Consider the following 25,364-nt stretch of genomic DNA (forward strand, 5'->3'; position numbering starts at 1 on the left):
AAACAGTAGTAGCTGAACTTCCCATAAGAAATTAATATCAAGAGTAAACCAAAGAATAGATCTCGATGTTAAGCCAGATGTTTTTGAAACAGTAGTAGCTGAACTTCCCATAAGAAATTAATATCAAGAGTAAACCAAAGAATAGATCTCTTGATGTTAAGCCAGATGTTTTGAAAAAAGCCCCTTAGATTGGGGCTATTTGCTAAACCGTAATGTGGTAAATTTCTCTTCTTGACTTATCTAATAAGTGCAAGTGTTCACACTTCATAGGAAAAGTGTTTGTCTTACTTTACATTGAAAATACTATTTCAGAGAAATATTGAGCATTGGTTTGCTTTGGTCACTCTTGGATCTAGGTTTCTGCCTGGTGATTAAAATTTGAACTTAGGAAAATATGACCTACATGTAATTTTCTGTGAAAAGTAGGATGTGTAAGTCACTACATCCGGTTTTTCATCAATTTAACAAATATGAGGGAAGATAGTATCTGGGATCAGAATAGAGGTGTGAATAACCCCTGTGTTAACATTATCTATCAACCTTGACCCTTTCCACATCATAAAATAAGAGTGCATAGAACATACGTATAAGTAGTGAGGTTGATCTGGGCAAATTTTTTTAAAAATTAAATCTTTTAAAGGCTTCATGTGTGGTATCACAGGAAAGGTGGCTTGTAGTTTTATCACTTTTAAAATCCTGTCAATTTTCAAGTTCAGTGAGAGCTTGCACTGAAATAAGAGTTTAATGAGGTGTGGATAAATAGCAGATATCGCTACTGGCAAACTCTCTAACACCAAACTGCTTAAAAACAAGTTGCTGTGTTTCAAAGGTGCCCTCGGGTGACACAAACTGGGGGTCAGGCTTGTGACTACTAACCTGAAAGTTGGAAGGAAGAACTCGCCCAGAAGTGCTTAGAAAGAAGGGGCCTGGCTGTCCATTTCTGAAAGACCCTCGCTGGGAAAACCCAATGGAGCCCAGTGCAGCTCTGAGTCTCATGGAAGCTCCCGAAATTGGAACTGACCCAAGGGCAGCTGTCTGTTGTCATCGTTTTATGATTGCCTTTCAGAAGCATCATTTGCTGCAGGGGTCACCTTGGCATTTTTCAGAGGAGGAGATGGGCTATTACCTAGCAGCACCCTCTCTTTCAACCTTGTAAGTCCCAGCCCTGGGTGCTGAGTGGACTCACAGTACTGAGGAATGACCCCCCTCTTCCCCTCTTGTTCCTCTCCCCAAGGCCTTCTTGTTCCTCTCCCCAATCTTTTGTTGCCCCTCTTCTTTTTATCCTAAGTCTCTCAATAACTACAGCACAATAGCAAAATAGCGGAGTTAGTTGCAAAGGAAGAAGAAACCTAACAGCTAGGTTTTCGTTGTACTTGCTTTCCTTTCTCTCCTCTTATGCCACATTCTGAACTCTAACAGACATTTCCCACGGGACTTGGGTTCTTAAACAAGGCCCACTAACTAAGCCCCCTCCACAGTGGAGCCGCCCAGCTTGCTACTAGTCCTAACATGGCTGTTTATGTGAGTGATTTTCCAGTCCTGGCTGACTGTTCAAATTGATACCCACAACCTACTCATTCCTCCCTCTTGTCTCCCAGGACCTAGGCCCCTAAATGAAAAGTTTACAATTTCAGGTTCCAGTTGAATACAGCCTCTCTTACTTCTCAGATCTTTAGGCAAATTGCAGTCATTCTCAATTTAGGTTTTGTTCCATCAGCTGTTACCACACCTGGTGACAGTACCACCTCAGACGCTGGAGCATATATTCAACTGTTACCATAGTAACTCTGCCAGGATGCTCAAGTACCATGTTCCACATCTGTAGTTAGTCCATAGGTTAATCATCACAATTTATGACAGTTTTGCAGTACGTTGTTTAAGCACACATCTTGTCGGTTTGTTTTGATAATTTCCTTACATCGTTTCAGAAGACAAGCTTACATAGCACTGTGAATCATTTTTTATTTAAAACCAATCACCATAATTTTATGTTAACAATAAGCATTAACTAAGGTGGCTGAGTACAACCCAATTTTAAAGTAATTCTCCAAGACTTGGATTTAGTTGTGTTTTGATGTGTAAGGTATGTTTTTCACTTGATCCAGATGATGGCCCTAAGAATTAAGAAGGGAAGTGTAATGTCAAAAGGATACTCTGAGAAAAGATGGCCCTCCCTTATTTTAGTCCATGGGTGAATTTTAACATTAATAATTTCTCACAGGGCTACCAAAATGGTTGATGTTTTCTTGTCTCTTCCTAAATTCATCAAAACCAGTGACTAATACTGATTCGTGAGAGTATGTTTCTGCATTAAAATGTTTTAAATTGTATTTACCTGCTAGAAAGCAAGAAGTCAAAATGGTTGACTTTACCACCCTTAATTTAAAGATAAAGTAACCCATTCCTAAGAATACCTGTCCTTTTTATAAGATTATAACCCCAGAGAGATTACCGGCATTGAAATAAAACTTTCAGTGGGTTATTTGTCTGGGGTTTTTTTTTCATTAATGCAGATCTGTGTTTTATGATTTCAGCTGATACTATGAACATTTTTCATCACTAACGGTAATGGTTGGAAAGTTATTTTCCACTCCTGTGTCTGATTAGGAAAGGCTTGCCCCAACATTAGACACAATGGGTAGACTCACAGTGCATGAAGGAGACGCATCCTACGGGGATACCTTTGTGTGATTGTGACATAACTATAGAAATTGTAGCCTCATCCATTTGCGTGTGTATTTCATTTTGAAAATATAAGTAAGTTAGTTTGAAAGAAAAATGTCTTCCTACAAATCTTTATAGTAAACGGAGAATGTAAATTCCACCCCCTCTGCAAATTATATATATATAGACAGATCAGCAATTAGCAGGAGTTATTTTTAACTTCTTGTTAGGACCTTTTCTGGTGAGAGAAGTAATGAATAAAATTCAGCAGATGTTTTAGAAAAGTAGTCGTTTAAATTTCATAAAGGTGGTATCCAAAGGGATTTTTTTTCTTACTCAGAAAAACATGGAGAAATGAAGGTTCTGAGAGGAATTCTTTAGGAGACACACGAATGTTCACATTGGGGGAAGCTCATGTCTTACACTTTCCACTGCTCTTCTGCCTGCTCATTTGAGATGATTCCCATCGCTGTCTATTTCTCTTTATATTAAAAAACTATCAGGCAAAAGAATAAAATGAAAGAGAAGTCAGGTTGTCTCCTTTCCCGGTGCAGGAAAATCAGTTCAGTTTTGTAGTCATCCAATTAATATCAATTTGCCACGTGGAGTGTATTTAATCACGTAAGTAAGTGATTACTACAGGGAAAGGACTAGCTTGGCCGCTAATTCCGTGGGCCATCATCCCAGACCTCCTCTCGTCAGTGGGCTTTTACAGCACACTTGCTGCATTCACCTTTTGAGATCTGTCAGTGGTGATCTAAGTTAGATGGTGTATCTCTTCTTAAGAGAAATGGGATGCTTTGAACCCTTCAGCTTGAATTATATAGTTCTTCCATCCACAAATATGGCTGAAAGTTGAACTTGACATGGATCAATAGGATCTGGGTCTTAATACCTAAATGTGACTGATGATGTTAGCATCATGTCCACAGATCAATATTGAGTTTTATTATGAGTCTGATTCCATAATTGAGTTTCATCAATAAACGGGCCTCCCTGCCTTAGCAATTTTAGGGTCACACAATGTAAGCTTTAGAAACTGGCATGTACAACCCGGCTTTTCTGCTCGGGTCCGATGTGAGCTCTATCTGGGAATTTCCAGCAACAATGGAAACTCTGGCTCCATTGTAAGGGGCCCACTTTCATCTTGATCGCTGATTGCTTGCCCCAATAGACACTACATTTCTAACAGAGCTAATGTTGTAACACCCCAGCACTCCTTGTGGGCAGTGTGTGGCTTTTTCCATCCATCCTTAGTAAGTAATTCACATCGAAGACTCTGACAAGCCCACCCATTAATGAGAGCAATCATAAAAGCTTGCCTTTTGATAAACCCGCAGGGTCTGCAGGCGCTGAAAGACCGAATCTGTAAAGAAAAATGAATTTGGGCCTTTGATTGAAGTGCCATTTGGGGCGTTGCGCTTTGTCTGCATATTTGCACAAACATGATGCTTCCCTTTTCATCTCTCTTAAACTTGAAGCTTGAGAGCGTTCATTGCCGTTTCTGCATTAAGGTTGGTCCCATTAAAGGCGCCCTGCAAAAGAGAGACTGGAAATGATCCAGCTGAGTTGTGCGTGCTCATTTCTGCCCTCGTTTGCCATTTGGAAAGCAGGCTTCCCGCCACCATTGCTTGTTTGTGTGCTTGCTTTTTATTTCTCTTTTCTCTACGTTTGTGAATAGACTTGGCCCTTCTTTTGGCCACCGTCTACTTGAAATGTGTCAACTTTCCCTCAGTTTTGAAAATAAAGCTCCTTCCTGTGATGTACATTAGAAGTGGCTTTGAATGAAAATAAAACTTCTTTATTCCACATGATTGCTGGATGGGGTTTTTCCCCTAGCGTTTTTAATCTAGGCTACAAAAGTTTCCATTGTTGTATTACTCTTTGTTCAGTGCCCTGGCGTCGGATCCATCCCACAGTGACCCTATCTGTGTACGTATAACAGAACGGACCATCAGCCAGTTAATATAACACAGCGTATTAATTTGTATTAATACGCTGAGTTATCCATGGGAGAAAAAGCTTTTGGGTCTGGTACAGATACATTCTCAGAAGCCCACAGGGACAGTTCTACCCTATCCTATAAGGTCACTATGAGACAGCATTGACTCGATGATAGTGAGTTTGGGGTATTTTGTTTGATTTGGTGGTATTTTTATTGTATGAGAAATTGCATGCCCCTCAAAAATTGGATTTGTTCACTGCTAGGCCAGAAAAATAAGTACATGCACACCCCTGTGGTTTTACAGATGGTGACCGCTTTCAGAAGCATGGCATGGATGAGTTTATTTCTGCTAATCCCTGCAAGCTGGACCACGCCTTCCTTTTTAGACTACTACAGAGGCAGACTTTGGACCACAGACTGAATGATTCCTATTCTTGCTTGGTGAGTACAAGTCGGTGCCCCATAGGTTAGAAGAAAAGATGTTAGAGGGTGAGAAACACTTGTTATGAAGTGACATTTTGCCCCAATTCATTTCATAACTGTAGTTGGAGCTGGGGATAAAAGATTCCAATCAATGGCTTCCCAATTGTAAAATTAGACACTTGAGGACCACTGCGGTGCCACTCAATAGTCAGTAGAGCAGACACAAAGAGACACTGAGCTTGTCCTTCGAGAGGAGGGCCAAAGGACAACAGAAGGCTGTGATGCAGAGAGAGACTGAGAAAAAAATAAAATAAAGCCTCTGCGATGAGATGCACTGTGACCTGAACAGACATTTTAAGGCTTGGATTCTGCGCACCGGAGACTGATGGCATACACTCCTGTCTTGTTCCTAGAAAGACCATGTTAGGGATGGGGGAAATGAACAGGGCTAATGGTTAAGGAGTTCCTGGGCAATGCAAGCTGATAACAAGCTCAGATGTTGAACTGAAAGGTTGGCAGTTTGAGTCCACCTACAGACACCTGGAAAGAAATGCCTGGAGAGCCCCTTCTGAAAAATCAGCCATTGAAAACCCTACGGACCACAGTTCTCTGACACACAGGGCGTCAGAATCCACTAGGGCAATGGGTCCTCACAGCCACAGAGGCAAGCTTTTTTCCCATCCATCCCTCAGAAAATAACTTCCACTCCTCTAGAATAAGTAGTGTGGCTAAATTTCTACCTGTTACAAATGGAAACTGTAGCTGAAACTTAGTACAAAAATATTATTCATACGCATTTAGAAGAGAGGCTTGCTACCTCAGGATATAGGGATTCATCTCTATAAGCCAACAAATCCTGTGTGTTGCATTCTCTCTAAGGTAAGGTTTCTATGTCAGGATGAGGCGTTTGAATAGACCAAAGGAGATGAGACAACGTTCGTTGCCAGGGTCACACTGGCGTTTCACCAATCCATTTGGGGAGCCTCTACTACTCCGTGCCTATGGTGGCACATGTCATTAGATAGTTTGAACCAGACCCTGCTAAAATTCAACATCGCATTCGCCTTTCTTTCTCTATAATGTCTTTAATGAATCCATATAAATCCACATCATGTGGAGAAACACTTTTCCAGCCCAACTGAAGTCTAACGCTTTCCCCCAGGGGTCATCCAAACTGGCCGCCCCACTGATTCACGCATGCACCTGAACGACCACCGAGCATTTCCCATCAGGAGCCTCTGCTGCTGTCGCATAGGAACCCTGTTTACTGGTCACAGAAGGACAAACAGAATGAGGCAAAAGGCACAGAGATTTAAGGCACCAAAATACATGGAGACAGCTGCTAGGCGAAGGGACATTTTTTATGTGTTCATTTTCTAAAACACTTTTGGTTACAAAGCAATTTTGATGGCAGCATCTGCTTTAGCGTGTTCCTCTTCATTGAATCATAAAGATTCTGGGACTGTTTTGAATGTCACTCTTTGTCCTGGACAACTTCGGCACTGTGAGCATGTTTGCCTCAGCTGAAGGACAGCAAAGAATAACGAGTTGCCCGCACCTTGCTGTGGCCAGACAGCAAAACTAATGTGAGGTGGCCAGTTTTCCCAAGAGTTCCACGGTGGTTATGAGCACTTCTGAAAATAACGTGGCATGCCACTAATAACGGTGCAGACCGTCCATTGCGGCCGTTGTTGATAGTGTCTAAAAGTGCCCCCACACAGCAAATCTTGGCACAGAAAGCTTTTTTCTTTTTTTCTTTTGCAGGGTTGGTTCAGCCCCGGCCAGGTGTTTGTGTTAGATGAGTACAGCGCACGTTACGGTGTGCGAGGCTGTCACAGACATCTCTGCTACCTTACAGAACTCATGGAACATTCAGAAACCGGTGCTGTCATTGACCCGACCCTGCTCCATTACAGCTTTGCCTTCTGCGCCTCGCACGTGCATGGCAACAGGTACTTTTACTTGCAAACGCAGTGAAATTTGTAGGGCTGACTCGGGAAGAGAGAAGGGGAGAAAAAAATGTGCTTTGCCATTATCACCTAGTAACAGATTTTAAATAGCAAACACTTCTCGCAAGGGGGAGAAAAAAAATTCCACAAAGGAAAAATGTACATCAATACGCTGTTGATTTAGGTGAGCTGCACTAACGATTTTTATTTCTTTTTCTTTTTTCTGCCACTAAAGCCACTTGAAAGAGAGTGTGGAGAGAGTGACTGAAATGAGAAACTGCCTTTTCGGGTTTTTGTGCCACCTGGTTCCGGGCTCTGCACAGCCTAAGTGTCAATATGTATTTGTATTTGCATGCATGTATGTGCCTGGGTGGGGTTTGTTAAGGGATTTTTCATAGACCTAATGATCCCTGCTTTACACAGTGGAGTAAACTCTCATTGACAAATTATGGAGTTAATGTGGCATCTCCCCTGAGACCCACCCCTAATCTACATGTAAAGAACAAGTGCTCACTTTTCTTCAGCTCTGCTTCTAGTACCTTCCACCGTTATCTCACCTCCTGCTTTTCCAAAAGCTGCCTGAGTTAGCCCCCCCTTCCCTTCCCCACACACATCCAACTGTGCATTTCTGGACTTTAAAAATCCCTACTTGCCTCTCTCCTTCCCTGTTCTCCAGGGAACCTTTGTTAGGTCTGTTCCCATAAAGGAAGAACCCTAAATTCCATTCCCTTTGACCTTCTTTCCATCATTACTCCATCTGTCCTTCTTTGCCCTTCTTTCTTTGATTACCACAAAACTCCCTAGGCTTCCTCTAGCCTCAAAAAAAAAAAAGAAAGAAAAAGCATTGTGCTCAATGGATTCCACTGGCCCCAGGTGGTATTTATTAACTGTGTGATATTGCACACATTTCTTGATCTGTTTGCATCTCAGCACCACCATTAAAAGAAAGACTTGGTAATTCTGCTTCCCTTAGTAAGTTATCAATTGTAGGGGCAATTAAGTGCCAAGCACTTGGACTCATGAATGTTCAGAACTGCCCATAGCAGCTGACTCAAACTACCCACCTTTCCTTTTCTTCAGTTTTGTCACTTGGTCAAGCCTCCATTCCACTTTGGAACCAGACTCCTCTCACATGGTCTTCCATTTGACCTCCAGCTCCACGCTTCCTCGTCAGACTTCTTGTAAGGGCCTGCCTGATATGATTTTATAATGCTTTAGACTCTTCTTAGGGTTCACCTTCCAGAACTCTTCGAAAAGTCAAGACCCCACACTTCTAAAACTGCTGCTTAATGACTGACCCAAACTCTCTAGGTTCATGCCCTATTTTCCCCAGGACCGTCTCTGGCCCAAAGTTCCTGATCCTCCCAATACCTCAGAGCAGTGTGACGTCATTGCCACCTCTGACCTTGAAGTTGGTGTATTCTTTCTGAGAATTTCTTTACCTTGTTCCTTTTGTCCCCTTCCACAGCCTCAATTATGACCTCTCTAGATGCCACTACTTCCCTCGAGTTCTTCACCAAAACTTCAGAATCCATAAAATCTACTGTCATTTGGTAGCTTCCAACTGGTAGTGGCACTGTAAGATAGAGTAGAACTGTCAATTTTTATAAAAGCAGACCACCCTCTCTTTGTCCCAAGAGCGGCTGACTCAAAGTACCCACCTTTCACCGAGCAGTCTCACACCCAGCCCACGGGGTCGCCATTGCTCCTCCCACTAAACTACAGAGTTCTTCTCACAGCTGGTACTTTGAAAGTTCTTGTGGGCACTTTAAAGTTGACTTGTATAAAATCAAGTTCATTATCTCCGGGACCTCTTTCCACTCCTAGCAGAGTGCCTGGCACAAAGTCCACTAAGTATTTAATGAACGAATGAACAGATGCCTTCTTTCTGTGGGTTCATACCACTTCTATTAATGGCGTATGCATTTTAGACTCCCCCTTCGCCTCGATGTCTTAGATACAACCTGCTGCCAGGTTACGTGTTCTCTCTCCAAAGTACCCTTCGAGTTTCCATTAGAAGGGAGGATGGTGAGACTTTGTCTCCCGTGCTTTGGATGTGTTGTCAGGTAGAACCAGCCCCTGGGGGAGGACGGCATGCTGTGTAAAGTCAGTGAAAGGGAGAAAGACCCTCGGCCACATGGATTGATGCATTTGGTGCCGCAATGAGCTTAAAGATAGCAACAACTGTGAGGACACAGGCCGGCACAGTGTGCGGTTCTGTTGTATAGAGAGGTGCCGCGTCAGTTTTTAAGGACCTTGATAATTCTGAAACAGAACAGCACCCTGAATCCCAGCTCTGAAATGTGTCAAGTGAACCATCCTGAGCAAATCAACCTGTCTTTATCTCAGAGTTTTCATCTTTAAAAGTGGAGTAAATGCTAATGTCCAACTACTGAATCATGATCAAACACCCTATCACTGTAGATTATTATTATGCTCCTACCGTCCTCCCTTTTGAAAAATCATCTAACAGGAGGATATACATTGCTGAAGTAAGAAAGTAAATAGGTAGAGCTATAACACTGTTGCTGTTGGTGGTGGTGGTGGTGGTGTTAGGTGCTGGCAAGCCAATTTTCAACTTCCAGTAAATCCATGCTGGGGCACCCTGATGATGTAATGGTTACTCATCTGGCTGCTAACCGAAAGGTCAGCAGTTCGAAGCCACCAGCCTCTCTGCAGGAGAAAGCCTCGGCTTTCTAGTCCCTTAGAGAGTCACAGTCTCAGGAACTCACAGAGGCAGTTCTACCCTATCTTACAACGTTGCTGTGAGTTGGAGTCGACTCAGTGGCAGGGCGGTAGCTTTTGGTTTGGAATAACTGGTTCCGCATGCCTCCAAAGGATTTTCTAGGCCATAGTGTTGACAGAAGCAGCCTACCAGGCCTGCCTCTCACAGTGGAAGGTTCAGACGGCCAACAATTTGGTTGGCAGCAGAGGCCTTAACCATTGGGTCGCCTAGGCTCCCGGGGCCAGGATCCGTGATAGGAAGTAGAACCGGCTCAATGTCTGTATCACTGTGCTCTTGTAAAATGCACTCCTCTCATCCGTTGCCTAGGCATCTGATATTTACCCAGATTATTGTTATCCCCCGAAAAACATGTCAAGGCACACTTTCCTTCCAGTGTTTTCATAGTCCTTCATTGTATGATAATTTTGACATCTGTCACGATGCACCTTCAGAAAGTCATTTGCTCATTATCTGAGCTCCCCCGTCAGCAGCTCAAAAGGGAAATTGAAAAGGCTGCCTTTTGTTGTCACTGTCGTCCATGAAGGACAACGGTGTCGCCTGGATTGGAAACGTCCCCAGTGTGCGTCCTCGGTGTTTTCCTGCTGAATAGCTCTCTGGGCATTTCAGACATAAAAGAATAGAGTCACACAGAAAATGTCTGGCCGGCACGAAGCCTGAGGAACAGAGAGGAAAAGAACGGGCAAACGTGAGTCAGGGACAGAAACAGGAGGAACGCCACGCACACCCGGGAACAGCACGGCCAGTCGCTTGGCGACAGTGCGGCTGAGGACCGCAGGAAGGAGAAGAGAGCTGTGCACAGACAATACGTGGCAGGGCAAAGTTCTCTGTTGACACCTGCAGACATCTTTGGTTTGTAAGTCACGCGGAGGCTGGGAAAAACTGAAGCAGCCTCACGGAATGCCTGCAGTGTCCTAGTTTAATAGGCAACGTCCGTAGATCCACCATCTTGCAGCCACCCACCTGACAAAGGGCCCACGCGGATTTGCAGGGTACAAAGGTGATCAAGTTCAGAGCTAAGGCAATCCCTGCTGCCTTGGCAATCCGGGTCATGTCTCTAATGGTAGGCGACCTTAGTGAGCACCAGACAATCATCATAACACCGTGTTCTTCACAGAGGCAAGCGTTTCCTCTTGTGTGTCACTTCAGAGGTGATGCCTCAACTTCCCCGCTCCAGTTTTGGAGACAGTGCCACAGATCGGTACGTCCGGTTTTTCATAGCACTGCTTAGCCCTGGTTTGAATGTACGTCCTAGGGAACGTAAGCGTATCAACACTACGCACATCATGACCCTGGAGGTTTTCTTCTGCAGACAAGTTGGTAAGGAAAGCCGCTCAGATGTCATAAACGAAGTTAGCCTTGTGCGGCCACAGATTTAATCTACCTACAGAGTGTTATTCGTGGCACTCACTCCAGTTGATTGCGGCTCACAGTGACTGCGTGCGTACCGAATAGAACTGTTTCTTCGGATTTTGAAGCAGATCTTTTGGAAGCAGATCCCAAGACCTCTTGCCTAACTAAGGTCCACTGAATGAGTTCGAAAAGCCAACCATGCAGTGAGTAGTAGAGAGTTTAATCATTTGTCCCTCCCAAGGACGATTCCTGTGTGTGATGGGTGTTCAGAGGCAGAAGAGATGCGTGTCTTCAAATATGCGCTGAAGGCTCCATTTTGATTCTCCCTGAAACTACAGAGCCACCCCCAAAATCTGCCTGAATTAGGCTCTGTCAACCTTCCAATAATAGCACCTAGCCCACCCAATTGCTAGTTCCATTTTGAAGCAAGAGAAGTGTGTCTTGCCAAAGGCAACTACAGAAAAGATAGGGGGGATGTGCTAGAGAGGATGCCATTTTGTTGTGTTGGAAACAGCTCTGATTTTAGAGACAGAGCTTCTGCCCTGGAACTTCCACCTAAGAGCTTTCTGACTCGAGTTGTTGGTCCTACCCTGAGCTTCATGGTCCCACTTATGCATAGTGAATAATAGCAGCGCTGCCTGCCTGCTGTGGTTCTTAAACGAGCCAGATGAAGTGATACAAGCTCCCCATAAATGATGAAATACCTACATGTCAAGAGGTTGGTTTTTTTGGATTATCAGGTCCTTGTGACATAAGCTTCAGGGAGTGTTCTATAAAAGACTGTGATCACATGAATTGGGGGAGGGGGGGAACTGGGAAAATCTCACTTCCTCTACCATCCGTGATGATGAGCAGGAGCTATGGTGATGTTCAGAAGTCCCCGCCCCTCCCCAGAGTGGCTGGAAAACACAGTGAGTGTGCCGTGAGCACATCAAGACTTCATCTAGAGCAAGACCAGAGAGCCTGTCTCTCAAGAAGAGTGGGTCTGCAGACTCTGAACCAAGGCTCAGTCACTAGGCTGGTCCTCTGTCTTCTTTTGACACCTCTCTGTGGCTGCTATCACGTACTGTAAGTGGGTGGCCTTGACACATGTAAATATATGCATCCTCTCACAGCTTAGGAGGCTGGAAACCAGAATCTAAGAAACCAGCTCCAAAGGAAAGGGATTTTTTTCTCTGGCAGGTCTGTGGGAAGGCCCTACTCTCCTTTCACCGTCTGTGGACTCACCAGTCCTTGAAGATGTCCATGTTCTTGACCTCAGTCTTTACCCTGTCCCTAAGACTAGTGTTTCTCCGCTCAAGGACCCCAGGTCTAAAAGACATACTCTAGCTTCTAGCTTTTGGTACCCACGTCCCTAACTCTGAAGCTTCACTATCCTGTCATCCTCTGCAAGACAAAAGATGATGTAGGTTACACGCCCGAGAAACTCTTCTTATATGAGAACAGGGCTATGGCCTGAATAAGGATGACAAATGTAAGCCTAAGATAGCCTCGTCCTGCCTCACGAACACATAAAGGTTCACAATGCATTGCAAATAAGGATGATCACCTTAGATCACTTCATGGGGGTTGATTACTTCATTATGTAATTGCCAAACCACATCGTTACATAACTGCCCAACCATTGAGCATAATAACCTCACCAAGTTAACACAGGCATCGAGCGACAATTCAATCCATGGCAACACCGTTCATTCGCAGTGAACAACTCAAACCCTTTTCTAGTCCACTGAATGGAAGAGCTCAGTGAAGTTCAGTCACCGAAGAAGAAACCCAAAAAAGGCAGTGCTTCAGTAGATACTAGAAAATGTCAATTGAACAGTAAGCAGAAAATAAAAGAGCCACACCTCTTGTCGTTGCTTCTTTTATAAATGTGGTTCCAGGCAGACCTTTTTGGCATCTAGAGTTAGGACGGGGAAAGATTTCTTGATCTTGAGGTAGACCTCCATCTAGTCTGACCTACTTGAGTTTTTAAGAAACGCAAAGTGTAATCTCATTTTGCCAACATAATTTGATGTTGTAATGTTGTTGTTGTTGTTGTTGTTGTTGTTAGATGCTATAGAATAAGTTCTGGCTTGTAGCATTCCTGTGTACAACCGAGCAAAACACTGCCTGGTCCTATACCAGCCTCACTTTCATGGTATGCCCATCTCATTTTGTTGCTGCTATCTCAAGTCTGTCTCATTAAGGAGCTTCCTGTCCCTCCCCCTACCCCACCCTGGCCCTTCTGTGTTACCCAAGCATGAAGTCTTTCTGCGGGATCTTGGCTTTTATCTTCTAATTATTTATTTATTGGGTCATTTATTTGCATTATATGTACTTATAGCTAGAGTCTCATATAGGTATTTTGTGCTTTGCTTGACAATCCAATACTACCTTATACACTTCTGCTGGCAACAGATCATATCACCAGATTTGCATTCTGGAAAAACGATTTGGACAGACCTATGAAGAATGAATCGGAGTGCCTTTAAGAGCCCAAGCAATAAATCACCGTGCCTTTGAAGGAAGGCGGGAGGGACAGGAGAGTGTGTTTACCGGTTTCAACAGTGAGGATAGATACCTAGTGGAGGAGAAGTAGGTGGTGAGGATATGGTATGCTCCCCTTTGAGCTGGTTGGGTCATTAATTGTACAGGACAGGAGGGAGAGAGAATGAGGGCGCTGCTGGGGCTGCCAGCCAGTTGATTTAAAGTCGTCAGGAGCTCGTGAAAGAGGAGAGCTGCTCCCCGTGGTTTTCCAGACTGCCATCAACGGAGCATGCGCGGCCTCCCGCGCCCTTTGAGATTTACAGCCTCAGAGGCAGTTCCGCTCTGTCCTGTCGGGTCTCTGTGAGTCAGACTCAAGTCAAGGGCACGGAGTGGAGTCATCTCTCACCTCTCAGTCCAAGTATCTTTCTCAATCATATCCTCCCATGCTGCTCCAAACTAGGTCAGCAACTTGTTCTTGGGCTTTTATCTAGACGTCATTGCTATAATTTTATCTTTGTCATCATCGGGGGTCAGTGTGAGGGCAGAGTTTGGAGTTTTTCCTGCTTTACTAAGCATGACGTTCTTTTACAGGGATTTACCTCTCTTCAGCATGCCCAAAGTGCGTGTCATTATATGCCATTACAAAAAAAAATTTTAACGTGCTAAAACAACAGGATAGGGTTTTTATGTCTAAAATGGAAAATAATTGCAATGAATGACGGAAGCCAAGGCTGATGAGGTTACAGGGAAACTAATAATTCCTTGCACTGTGGGGGGCACCGTGAGTTGTTATCTTGTGCTTCCTAAAAAAGCAATTTTTTACTATCTGATGCCTGCCTGAAATTAGCACACTGTTTTCTCTAACAATTCCATCATCAGGAATGTATGCTAAGGTGATGAGAGAGGCTGAAAATACAAAGTATAGAGTTAGTTACTGTGGAACTATTTTATACTAAAAAATGTTTTAAAAATTGGTAAGATAAATATTTTACCATTCAAGATTTGTATAAATACATATGAAACTTATAAGGAACTGTACTTCCACTGGAAAGCATGTGTTAGAATATTTAAATGATGTGAGCAAATGCTCGTTAAGTCATAGAAGTGGACTGTGAGCCAGAATGTGCAATATGTCTATAAATGTATAGGAAGAAGCTTGGAAGGATATTTACACAATAGTATCATTTCTGGAGGAGACACTGATCTGGAATTTTCTTGATTGACCTGAATTCTTTAGCCCAAATTATGATGTATATAGCTAGTCCTTTCATGACATATTGTGGGGGGGAGGGTGTTTCTTTAAAGATAAGCATGTATTCTGCATGGGGCAGAGGGTGGGGTTCGTATTTCAGAATTCTGGGCACCCACCTCAAGGCTCTTCTTTCTTACATTGTATTTTGTTGTGCTGCGGATTTTTCATATAGTTTAGTCCAAGGTGTTTGGGTCTATTACCAGGTCCCGGGAGAGGCTCGTTATCAAACACCTTCCATCCCTGGCCTGTTCATTATCACCCTGAGACAGACCCTAGCTCACCATGGCACTGGGTCGTGGTGGTCAAGAGTATTGGTCTCTGTCTAAAAACTCTGTCTGCTCATCTTAAAAGCCTCCAAAGCCAATAGAAAGAAGAAATACAAATAAGGCAAGGGCCAGGACAGAAAAAAAAAGAGCGAAAAATATGTTTTAAATTTTGCCTTCCAAATATTTTTCTCATGGAATACTTGTTTCTTCCATCGCACTGTAAAAGGGGTGAGGGGAGGTTTAAAAAGTTGGTGGGAAAATGCCATTACCTTTTCATTCCATTGTCCCACAAACTTTTTGAGGAGTGGAGAATTAATTTCTCCACCTGCATACTTCACGTGACAGAGGAAAGAAAGGGGCCAGCCTACGTGATGTGGGCCCATCCCAATGATAGATGGATTGGATCGCAACAATAGGAGGCCTTGGAGCTTAGGAAGCCAAAAGAAGGAGAGATTATTGTCTTCTCCCTCCGCCCCTCCCGCCCTTTCAGATTCTCATGCTGTGCCTGCCTCTCCTTTCCTCTCTGTTCACAAATGGATATTGGTGGGAAATACATGAAGTGCAAAGTGGCTTTTACCTGCTGTGCTGCAGGCAGAATTGGCAATTCAGAAATACCACCCTCCAGGTGTCTCTCTCTCAGGGAAGCGAGAATGTAGGATGCCCTGCATTCCTCTTCGCAAAGGACAGAGAAGCACAGCCCATGAAGAAACTTGCAGGCACCACGGACCTCACCCTTTGCCCACGCATTGCTTGCAAGTGACTGATTACAACTGATCACCCAACAAACCCACCTCACCGGTGGAGGGGAGCAGGGTTGGAACAAAGGAATGGTCTCTAATAAGAAGGAATCTACTTAATCAACCCTAATGGACTTTGCTGGACAATGTTCTTCCACCTACTCTGTACCTGGCAGTCCGTTGCTGCCTGGCAATGCTAAAGGCGACAGCGTATCCATCACTCAAGTCTCTAGGGTATCCGGCAGATGACAGAGTTTGAGACAATCGCTATGGACGGTCCTACAGTATTCATTCGCTACCAGTAAAATGCTATGTGAAGTAAGTTCATTGACTAATAATGAACATCAACACAACTGGGCTGGGTGTTCAAGTGTTGGTTATATAATACCAGAAGAAAATCCCATGTTCTACCTTATTTGATTGTATCTATAATTACCAGAATTGTTTCTACTATAAAACGGTTTTAGGATCCATTTGTGCCTTGTACAAAGAACACAGTTATTCTGTTTTGTTTTGTTATTAAACTTATGTAACTTCAGCAAATACAAGCCCCAGGAGAAAGAGAGAATTCAATCTGGATAACATGAGATAGTTACCCTACTTGTCTCATTAGAACAACTTTGATATTTAATTATTAGCTATAGAGTTTACACCCAGTTTAACATTCAGAATATAAAATCCATCTTTTATATTGCACTTTATAAAAGCCACATTTTGACACCATAGTTTTATTGATAGCCTGGATGCCATATTCTTATCACTGCTACCTTGAGAAAGTGGTCTTCCCTTCATATTTAAAATACACTACATCACAAAACACTAAAATGGCAACTACATGCTCATTTTCCCAGGGGTGGGTCCTGGATGAAATATATGTGATTTTTCTTAGATAAGATTATCCTTTCTGTTTTGCATAAAACTTCATATATTCCCCACTGTTAGATGATAAAAAATAACCCAAATCATTTGTGCCACATTCATATTACTCTACCACTCAACTGTCAGTTTGTTGTACTGGGGCATCTTGCAGTTTTCGGTGATGCTGGGAGCCATGCCAGCTGCATTTCAGATACCTGTTGGATCACCTGTGGTGGGCAAGTTGTACTGGTGGAAAGAGGACCTGGAAAGAGGACCTGGCAGTGAACTCCTGAAAAACCTGGCTTGGGAAAACCTCATGGAAATCAGCAGAATATTGTCTGATATCATGCAGCCCTTCAGGCTGGACACCCAAACCACTGACATACATTCTGAATCGTAGTGACCCTCTCGGGTAGAGTCAAACCGCTCTGTTGTGTTTCTGAGTCTAGAAATCTTTGCGGGAATGGACAACCTCATCTTTCTTCCACACTGCAGCTGGCGGTTCGAATTGCCAACTCTGTGGCTAACAGCGGAGTGTTTAACCCTCTGCACCACCAGGCTTCCCTTCCCATCCGAAGGCACTCTAAATCTGAATAGAGAAGAGCTGCCTTCTCTTCTTGAGGCGGCTGGAAGAAAGTTTTCAGGACCCTCATGTGCACAATGAGAAGAAGCTGCTGTAGACCACAGTGGGAAGTATAGATCTAGAAGCTGTCAAACAATGGCTTGGGCCGCATAACATTGGGCTGGTATGCGTGAGCTGAAATAGACTGGCATTGGCCATTTTACTGTGCCGGGAATGCACTGCTTGTCAAAAAGAGTGTTTCAAGATCTATCCTGAAATTCCATGCTGCCTGGGACAGGATGATGTCCTGTAACCAGTGCCTGTGACTCTTGTTCCAAATTTACTCATAAACCACAAATGAAAAAGATGAGGAAATTGAAGGTTTTTTACCAGCTTCTACAGTCTGAAATGGATGAAATGTTTCATCAAGACGTATTGATATTTTCTTGTGGTTGGAATGAAAAAGTTAGAAGCCAAGAAGAAGGATCTGAAGTTGGGAAATATGGCCTTGGTGATAGAAAGGATACCAGAGATAAGACAGAATTTTCAAGAACAGCAGCTTCTCCATAGCAGACCTTCTTGAGCAACATGAAACAGTGGCTCTTCGAATAGTCTGAGGAGGGTATCTGGCCGCCTCTAACTGCACACGAAGAGAATTGCCGGCAGCATCCACCCAAGGCCAAGTCCTCTGGGGCAGAAAATAGACAAGCCTTCTCCATCCAACTTTTTAACAAGTTCCGATGCTACTCCCCCTTTCTCTGCTAGGTTGAATAATTGGTTGCAGGGTGGCCATACAGAATTCACAGCCAGGAGTCACCATTAATAGGTTTCTTAGGCAAGTAACTGGTTACAATTCAGGATCAGAAATGGTCAAGATGCACTTCTTACATCAGGACAGCTTCTTCTCAGCCATGCCTGCAGGTGTGCCTCTCTGAAGCTCAGCCTCTTAGCCTCAGGGCCTCTACCCTGCTTTGTTACGTGTTACAACACTCTCTTGTCTCTGCCTGTCCTTCCTGTGTGCCCAGCAGGTCTGGTGGCGTGGTGGGTGACAAACTGGTTACGTGATAGCTCAGCAGCTTGAAGCCATCAGCTGCTCCTTGGGAGAAAAGGGAGGCTTTGTACTCTCATAGCGATTCCCCATCTTGGGGACCCACAGGGCCAGTTCTATTCTGCCCTAAGAGGTCACTATGGATTGGAATCAACCAGATGGCACGGATTTCTGAGTTTATCATATCCTCGTAGGCATCCCACTTCACCAGTAAAGCTCCATCAGAAGGTACTCAGCTCAAGCTATACTGATCAGCAAGCCTGCTCCCCAGACAAAGGCCTGGAGGTGCCCCTGCCCCCCTTGCCTGCAAGCTTCCTGCCCCAAGGCCTGCATCTTTCTTGATTCACAGACCAGTAAGCCCACCACACTGCTTGGCAGCCGTCTTTTGGCTACCACCTGTGCTGCTTCTCTGCCCCTGCTTCTCCCTGGCTACGACGAGCTATGGCGTCACAGCTCGCCATTCAGGGTTGAGGAGGTCAGTTTAGGAATTGGGGTCCAAGAGATCCACTCCATTCCTTGTATTTTTTTTTATTTTTATCGTAGTGCTTGTAGAATGCCCCTTTTGAAACCTAGCAGGATTAAGAAAGGACAGTATCTTACCATGTATTTTTCAGCAGTTAACATTCAAAATACTTTCTGATGGAATAGGAATGATGAATGCATTATTCTGACCTCAAGTCAGAAAAAATGAGACTTCCAAATTTGGGAACGTAGCATAATTTTGACAAACATTCTCAAAGTATGAAATCTGTCAATACACAAGTTTTGAAGTAACAAATTGCTTACTGTATATTGAAGAAAATTTCTCAGATTTAATGATGCTTTGACATGAATAAGGTCTTTGTGTCAGTGTGATTCAAGTATAACTTTAAAATTAATTGCTTTGATTCTAATTGACTAGTTAACAAGTATCAAAGATATATACATGTGCACACATATAAAAATGTGTGTTTATGTGTATAATTGGGAACACCAAATAAAATCTTGTTGACAATGTTATTTTAGGCATTTGTTTTTCTTTGTTGCTTAAAATCCTTGTTTCTGCCTTTTACGTTAAAACTTAGTAAATTGCAATGAAACATGCATAAGCCTTTGGGAATTCAAATGTAATCTTCAGAGAAAAAAGCTAATCAGGGAAGAAATAATTATTATCATTTAATGCAAAAGACTCATTTGTAGTTGAAACAAATAAACAGGTTGGAAATGAATATGAGATGATTAATGTGCTCACAGAAATAATTAAAATTTATACATTCAAAATTTTAGGTAAGCACTATTATAACCAGATAGATATTTTAAATGACACAGAATATCATACTTTATTCAATGTATTTTACATTTTTAACTTTAACCTTAGTAAAAGAAGGTTTCAGCAAAATTTTCATCGTAGTGGAAGATTCCATTGGTTCCATAAGAATATTCAGTTAAGCATTAAGGTCTTGAAAAGAAATATGGGTAGTCTCATGCTATTTATGTTCTTACTCAAATATTTATCTCTTTTTATATGCTTACAGGGCTATACTAAAAAGAGTAGAGTAGCAAAAATCTAAATGTAACCAAAATTTCTATATGTCTCTTATAAGAAAATTAAATCACCAATTTCATACTAGCGGTATTTTTATTTGGGAGAGAAGTGGTTAAGACAGTTTAGCTTGCATTCAGTATACTCTTTTATAACATTTCCATTCGGGGGATATCCGTTTAATTGGTTAAATGTTTGGTACTACTATAAAACACTTCCCGCTGCCGTTCCATTTTCAAGGACTAGCCATTGTTTCCTGGGATCTGGAAAATATTTATTGTAATCTTTCACCTTGAAGGCTGTCTCAATGAGAATAATTTTGTTCCTTTCATTTCAGGTCAAAGTATAAAGCAAATGACTGTAAAGATCAACAATAGAATTTATCTACAAACATAACATATATACTTATTAGACCAATCTCTGTAGTTGCCTTAAAGATTTGGTTGAGATTTTTGTTCTGTTTTGTTTTTAGGGTAAACAGGTGTGATGATAATTAATATAGGTTATTACAGCTGTGTCAACCTGGCATTAAAATAAAGTACTAGGAATATTGTGCTCTATCAATGGTGAGGTTGGTGCAAGACCTAACAAAATTTCCTTGTGTTGTACGCAGGGTCTCCATGAGTGGTAACAACACAAAAGCACTAATGGCAACAGCACAACATAGAAGCTTATAAATGGGATATTAATATAAATTAACTGGTTCTGCCTTTGTTTTCCCCTTTAGGCCTGATGGAATTGGAACGGTTTCAATGGAAGAAAAAGAGAGGTTTGAGGAGATAAAAGAGAGACTCTCTTTCCTTTTAGAAAATCAGCTAAGCCATTTCAGGTATGAATTCTATTCATTAATGTGAGCATTTAATTTTTTTTCACAGATTCTGCTCATTAATGTGAGCATTTGATTTTTCTTCACACCATTCTCCCGTGCCCTACACAAGGTCCATGATGTCTTCATGATGTTACTAAAGAACTCTCAGAAATGTCCCCCTTGCCTGCAGGGCTTGCTCCAAATTCACCATGCTTACATTAAAGGCTTGCTGTGGTCTGATCCCAAGCCTGTCATTCAGCTTCCACAACTTACGTTGGAATTCCCTTTGCCCTGTGATGACTGCTTCAGTGAACCTGGGCTTGCCCTTTGCACTTGTCTTCTTTGCGTGGCTTATTTCCCCAGTTCTAGTGACTACCTGACAGTTCTCTGTGTGTATTCGTCAGCTCTGCCCTGCCGCCCATGAGACTCTGGTGCCACGTCCAGGTGGAACCTTGCCCTTGGCCTAAAGTCTGAGCATGTGTTGCCCACACTCTTCACACCGATTTTGACGTTGTTTTGAGATGAGGAGAGTCTCAGGTTAGCAACGAGATCCATTCCTAATTGTATCTTTAAAGTTGGCTACAAAAGGTGCATATAATTCATATTTAGCCATACTTTAGAGCCAAATGGGAGAAAGGTAGGGCTTGCTTTCTACTCCCATAAAGAGTCACACTCTCGGTCACTCACAGGGCAGTTCTATCCTGCCCTGTAGGACCAATAAGAGGCAGCATCAAATCTCGGTGGCAGTGAGTTTGGTTTGGTTTGGAGTTTAGTGCAAGGTAAGGCTCAGAGCCTTTTCTGCGACTTAAAGGCTGTGTGGCAAGTGAAGGTGATTGGGATGAAGACTTTGTTGTGAGCAGGGATTCATCATGTCAGAGTGAGGCCATATGTACATGGCATAAAAGCAGGCCTTCAGAGATGGTAGCATCTCCCTCAGACGTAGTGGCTGACCACACTACTCTGAATGTTTGTGACTTTCCACAGTCTTGCCAGTAATGCAGTCTAAATCAAGCATGGCCTCCAGAAAGAGCTTGCAATACCTCTTCAGAGTCTCCAATTCCAGGGCTTTGACCTGTAATGCTTCCCATGATTTTAGAGGATTTGCAAAAGTTGCAGTCTGTCCTATTTTACTTTGTCAGCAGGACAGAGCTGCTTTGAAACCCTGCATTAAAAGACAAGTAGGAATTGACCATAAGTCGCACATTCTCAGTCCCATAGACTGTACATTGTTTCATCCTTAGTTCTGTATTCACATAGTTTGAAAACAAGAACCATAGTACACAATGCTGTTCCTTGTTCAATAAATATTAGTGCCTAGTAATAAGCAACAATTGCAAAGAGAAAGATACCTATAGTTTATATTTTTTTCTCTGTTTATAGGTAGTTCAACAGAATCTAATGTTTAAAAAAAAAAGTCCTAATACATTTACTTCCATCTCCCTCCTGTTATTGGACTACATGAAAGAATACCATGTCTTACACCATGTCTGACATTTGCATGCATGTGGCTTGGAACAATTTTATATGGAATTACTGAACAATAACCTCAGCTAATAGTCCCCTCAGAGGAGGCAATAGGGACTTGCTATGTATCTGTCTAAACACTGTATGGCTACCTTAAACCTCAGTTTCTATATATGTGGTTTTAAAATGTATTGAGAAAGTGAGTGAGCAGAGACTGTTCTGTGTCACAGATATGAATAACAGTTATGTAATATAATATGGATGCTGAGTTTAAATCTAACCTAAAAAGATGGTGCAAATATATTAGAAGGATAAGAGGTGCCAAAGCATGTTTGGTCTTGGGAGAAATGGTCATTAAAAGGGAGGGCACAACAATATGTAGAGTCATAGTTTTCAAAACATTAAGTCCAAGACAAATTACGTAAGGCCTAGCTGGCTGCTTGGTGGAATTCCCCCTCATCTGTGGACCAAGGAAAAGGACACTGATTAGGACCCACGGGACTCCCTGACGGGAGAGTCAGAGCCAGGAGGTCAAGGCGGCCAAAGCAGTCAGTTTGCAGATTTAAGAAGAGAGAAAAAGTAGCACCTTGCTGGATTTTTCAGAGAATGGATTGAAGACACTGTTAAAAGTCAGCTAAACCACCAATTGAGATGTAGGGATTGCTATAAGAACTGTAAGAGGCCCCAATAAAATGATCTTTAAAAAAGAAAAAAGAAAAGAACCAATTGAAAGGAAAATCTCCAATGGTAATGAAAATCTCCACTGCTAATGCAGATGCAAAAATAGTTCCAGTTTTAACCAGTCAGAATGGAAAAGTTCTAATTCACAGGTAGAGTACTTAAGAAGGCTTCGCCTCAGTAATGGGGAAACAGATTGGTACAGTGGCTGCAACAATGGGCTCAAAAATAGGAACGATTGTGAGCTGGCGCAGGACCAAGCAGTGTTTCCTTCTGTTGCGCACACAGGGTCCCCATGAGTCAGGGTCCACTTGACAGCACCTCACATCAGCGACAGACGAACTATGTCAAGTTATTCCCAAACATGTGCATCTTAGAACAAAGCTCAGTAGTGTTCAATGAATAAATATAAAGCATGCAAAAAAACAGGAACAATATGACCCAAGAAGATGATTTAAAAACCACGTACTCAACACTGACTGAGAAACTAGGAGAGAATCCAGAGACAAGAATTTGAAAAGAATTATTGTTACATGATGTCATGTGTCCAGCAATGATTCCAACTCAGAATGACCTGAGACAAAGTGAAATTAATTGCTTATGACCATTCTATTAATTGATCTTTAACTTCCACCACATGATTGCATGGGACCATGCAAATAAGGTGTAGTGGACTCTACCTCGGGGGAAGATCAGATTTTCCATTCCACTGGGAACAAGAACGGCATCTCAGAAACAGGAACAGAAGAAGTCTGGCACTATCAGGACAGACGATCCACCAGTGGAGCACCTACGAGAGCCCTGCCAGAAGTGGCAGAGGCCGACGAGCAGAGTAGCCAAGCTACTGAGAACAGGGGGCAGTGAGGCAAAAGGACAGGTGGGCTTCCTGGCCCTTAGAGGCAGAGGCCAACAACTAGCCCAGAAAGAGTTGGCTGATGGCTAAGAAGATGAGCTGCTGTGAACTAATGGCCATGTCCTTATTGTTGGTGCCTCTGGCTTGTGGTGACCTGGCACCTGTTCTAATAGGCCACCATCATCATGAGCATTGTCTTTGAGAACTCCTGATCTTTGCTGTGGGTTATTGAGCGCAGTGGAGAAATAAAGAACCGTGCGAGGAAGGTTTGGTGTCAAAATGGGGCAAAAGAAGTGCCAATTGGCCTTGGGCCGATGTGGACTTGGAGTCTCCTTTTCCTGTGGATAGCCAAAGGTGGTCAGACGTGACCCCAAGATTTCCTCCTGACCGTCGAAGACAGAATGGAACTTTTCCTTATGGTCTCCTAACCTAGAATCTTTACAGGAGCGAAGCTCTAGGTATTTTCTTATGAGGAGCACATGGTAGGCTTAAACCACCAACATTTGGGTTAGCAGCTGAGCGCTTAACCATTGTGCCACCAAAGAGATATCAAGTGTAAAAAAAAAGAAACAAAGAGAACTTCTAGAAATATATTAGTTGGGATTAGCAGATAATTCGATACTGTAGAAGAAAGTCTGAATTTGAAGACGCTGACCAAAGTGAAACTACCCAAAAAAAGATGGAAAGAAAAACTTAGTACGAGATCAGTAAGCTGTGGGAAAACTCAAAGCAGCCCCTTATCTGTATTTAGAAGTTCTTAAAGGAAAAGAAAGAGGAGACATAGGAAAATACTTGAAGATGTAACATCAAAATTTTGATGAAAACTATAAACCTCCACATACAAGTATTTTGGAACAAACACACACAGTAAAAAATAATGCATGGCACATGACAATGAACTTGGCTAAAACTAGCAATGAATAGACCGTCTAAACTGCCAGAGGGAAAGAAGGTTACCTTTGAAGGTGCAAGGATAAGAATAACAATCGATTTCTCATCACAAGCAAGAAGATAGGGGAGCAGCATCTTTCATTTCTTGAAGTGGGGGAAGACAACAGAAATCTATGAACCTAGAAATCTTCCAAAAGCAAACAAAATTTAAATGTTGTCAGTCATGCAAAAGCCAAATTGCATCATCCACCAACCTAAACTATAAAGAGAATCAAAGGAAGGTGTTCAGGCTAAAAGAAAGCAACACTTGAAGGAGAGAATAGATTTACACAAAACACTAATGAGGATGGAATTGGAGAAAGCATGGGTGAAAATAAAAGACTTTTTCCCATCATTTTCATCTCTTTAAGATAGTTGGCTGCTTAAAACAAGTTCTAATAGTTCAGTGTTAGATTTACAATGTACAGAAATAAAATGGATGGTAAAAATGTGGCAAAGGCCAACTGGGGAAAGATGGAACTAAGTTGTGGTATGTGTCTAATGTTGCTAGAAGACAGTGGGAAAAGTTAAAGATACACACTATCCAAAAGCAACACGAAAACAAAAACAAAAAGATTTGGAAACAATAGTGCTCAATTAATGCACATGCCTATTGATAAACTCTTCAAGCAACATGAAATAGGTAACCTGGATAGTCTCTGTAACAAAAAACAGAAAGGAAAATAGCCAAACCCACTGCCGTCCCAACTGCTAGCAATCCTATCTATTAGGGAGAGTCATTTGTATCTTAAAACCGTTCCTTAAAGAAAATCTCCACTCCAGGTGATGTCCCCGGTGGATTCTGCCCCGTGTTTAAGGAAGCAATATAATACCAGATCA

General features: G+C 42.6%; 1 protein-coding gene across 12 annotated transcripts in view; it reads left to right on the plus strand.

Moving 5' to 3' along the window:
- Positions 1-25,364, plus strand: part of CADPS2 (calcium dependent secretion activator 2) — a 382,815-nt gene that overhangs the window by 221,299 nt on the left and 136,152 nt on the right. For all 12 annotated transcript variants that reach the window (XM_045288824.1, XM_030885179.2, XM_045288828.1 and 9 more), the window contains exons 11-13: positions 4,914-5,050; positions 6,797-6,984; positions 20,519-20,620. In XM_045288824.1, coding sequence (XP_045144759.1) covers positions 4,914-5,050; positions 6,797-6,984; positions 20,519-20,620 — 427 coding nt within the window. The remainder of the gene's footprint in view (positions 1-4,913; positions 5,051-6,796; positions 6,985-20,518; positions 20,621-25,364) is intronic.

The sequence above is a fragment of the Echinops telfairi genome, unplaced genomic scaffold, assembly GCF_000313985.2.
Source record: "Echinops telfairi isolate 266 unplaced genomic scaffold, ASM31398v2 ScPeMD7_23;HRSCAF=83, whole genome shotgun sequence".
Lineage (NCBI taxonomy): Eukaryota > Metazoa > Chordata > Mammalia > Afrosoricida > Tenrecidae > Echinops > Echinops telfairi.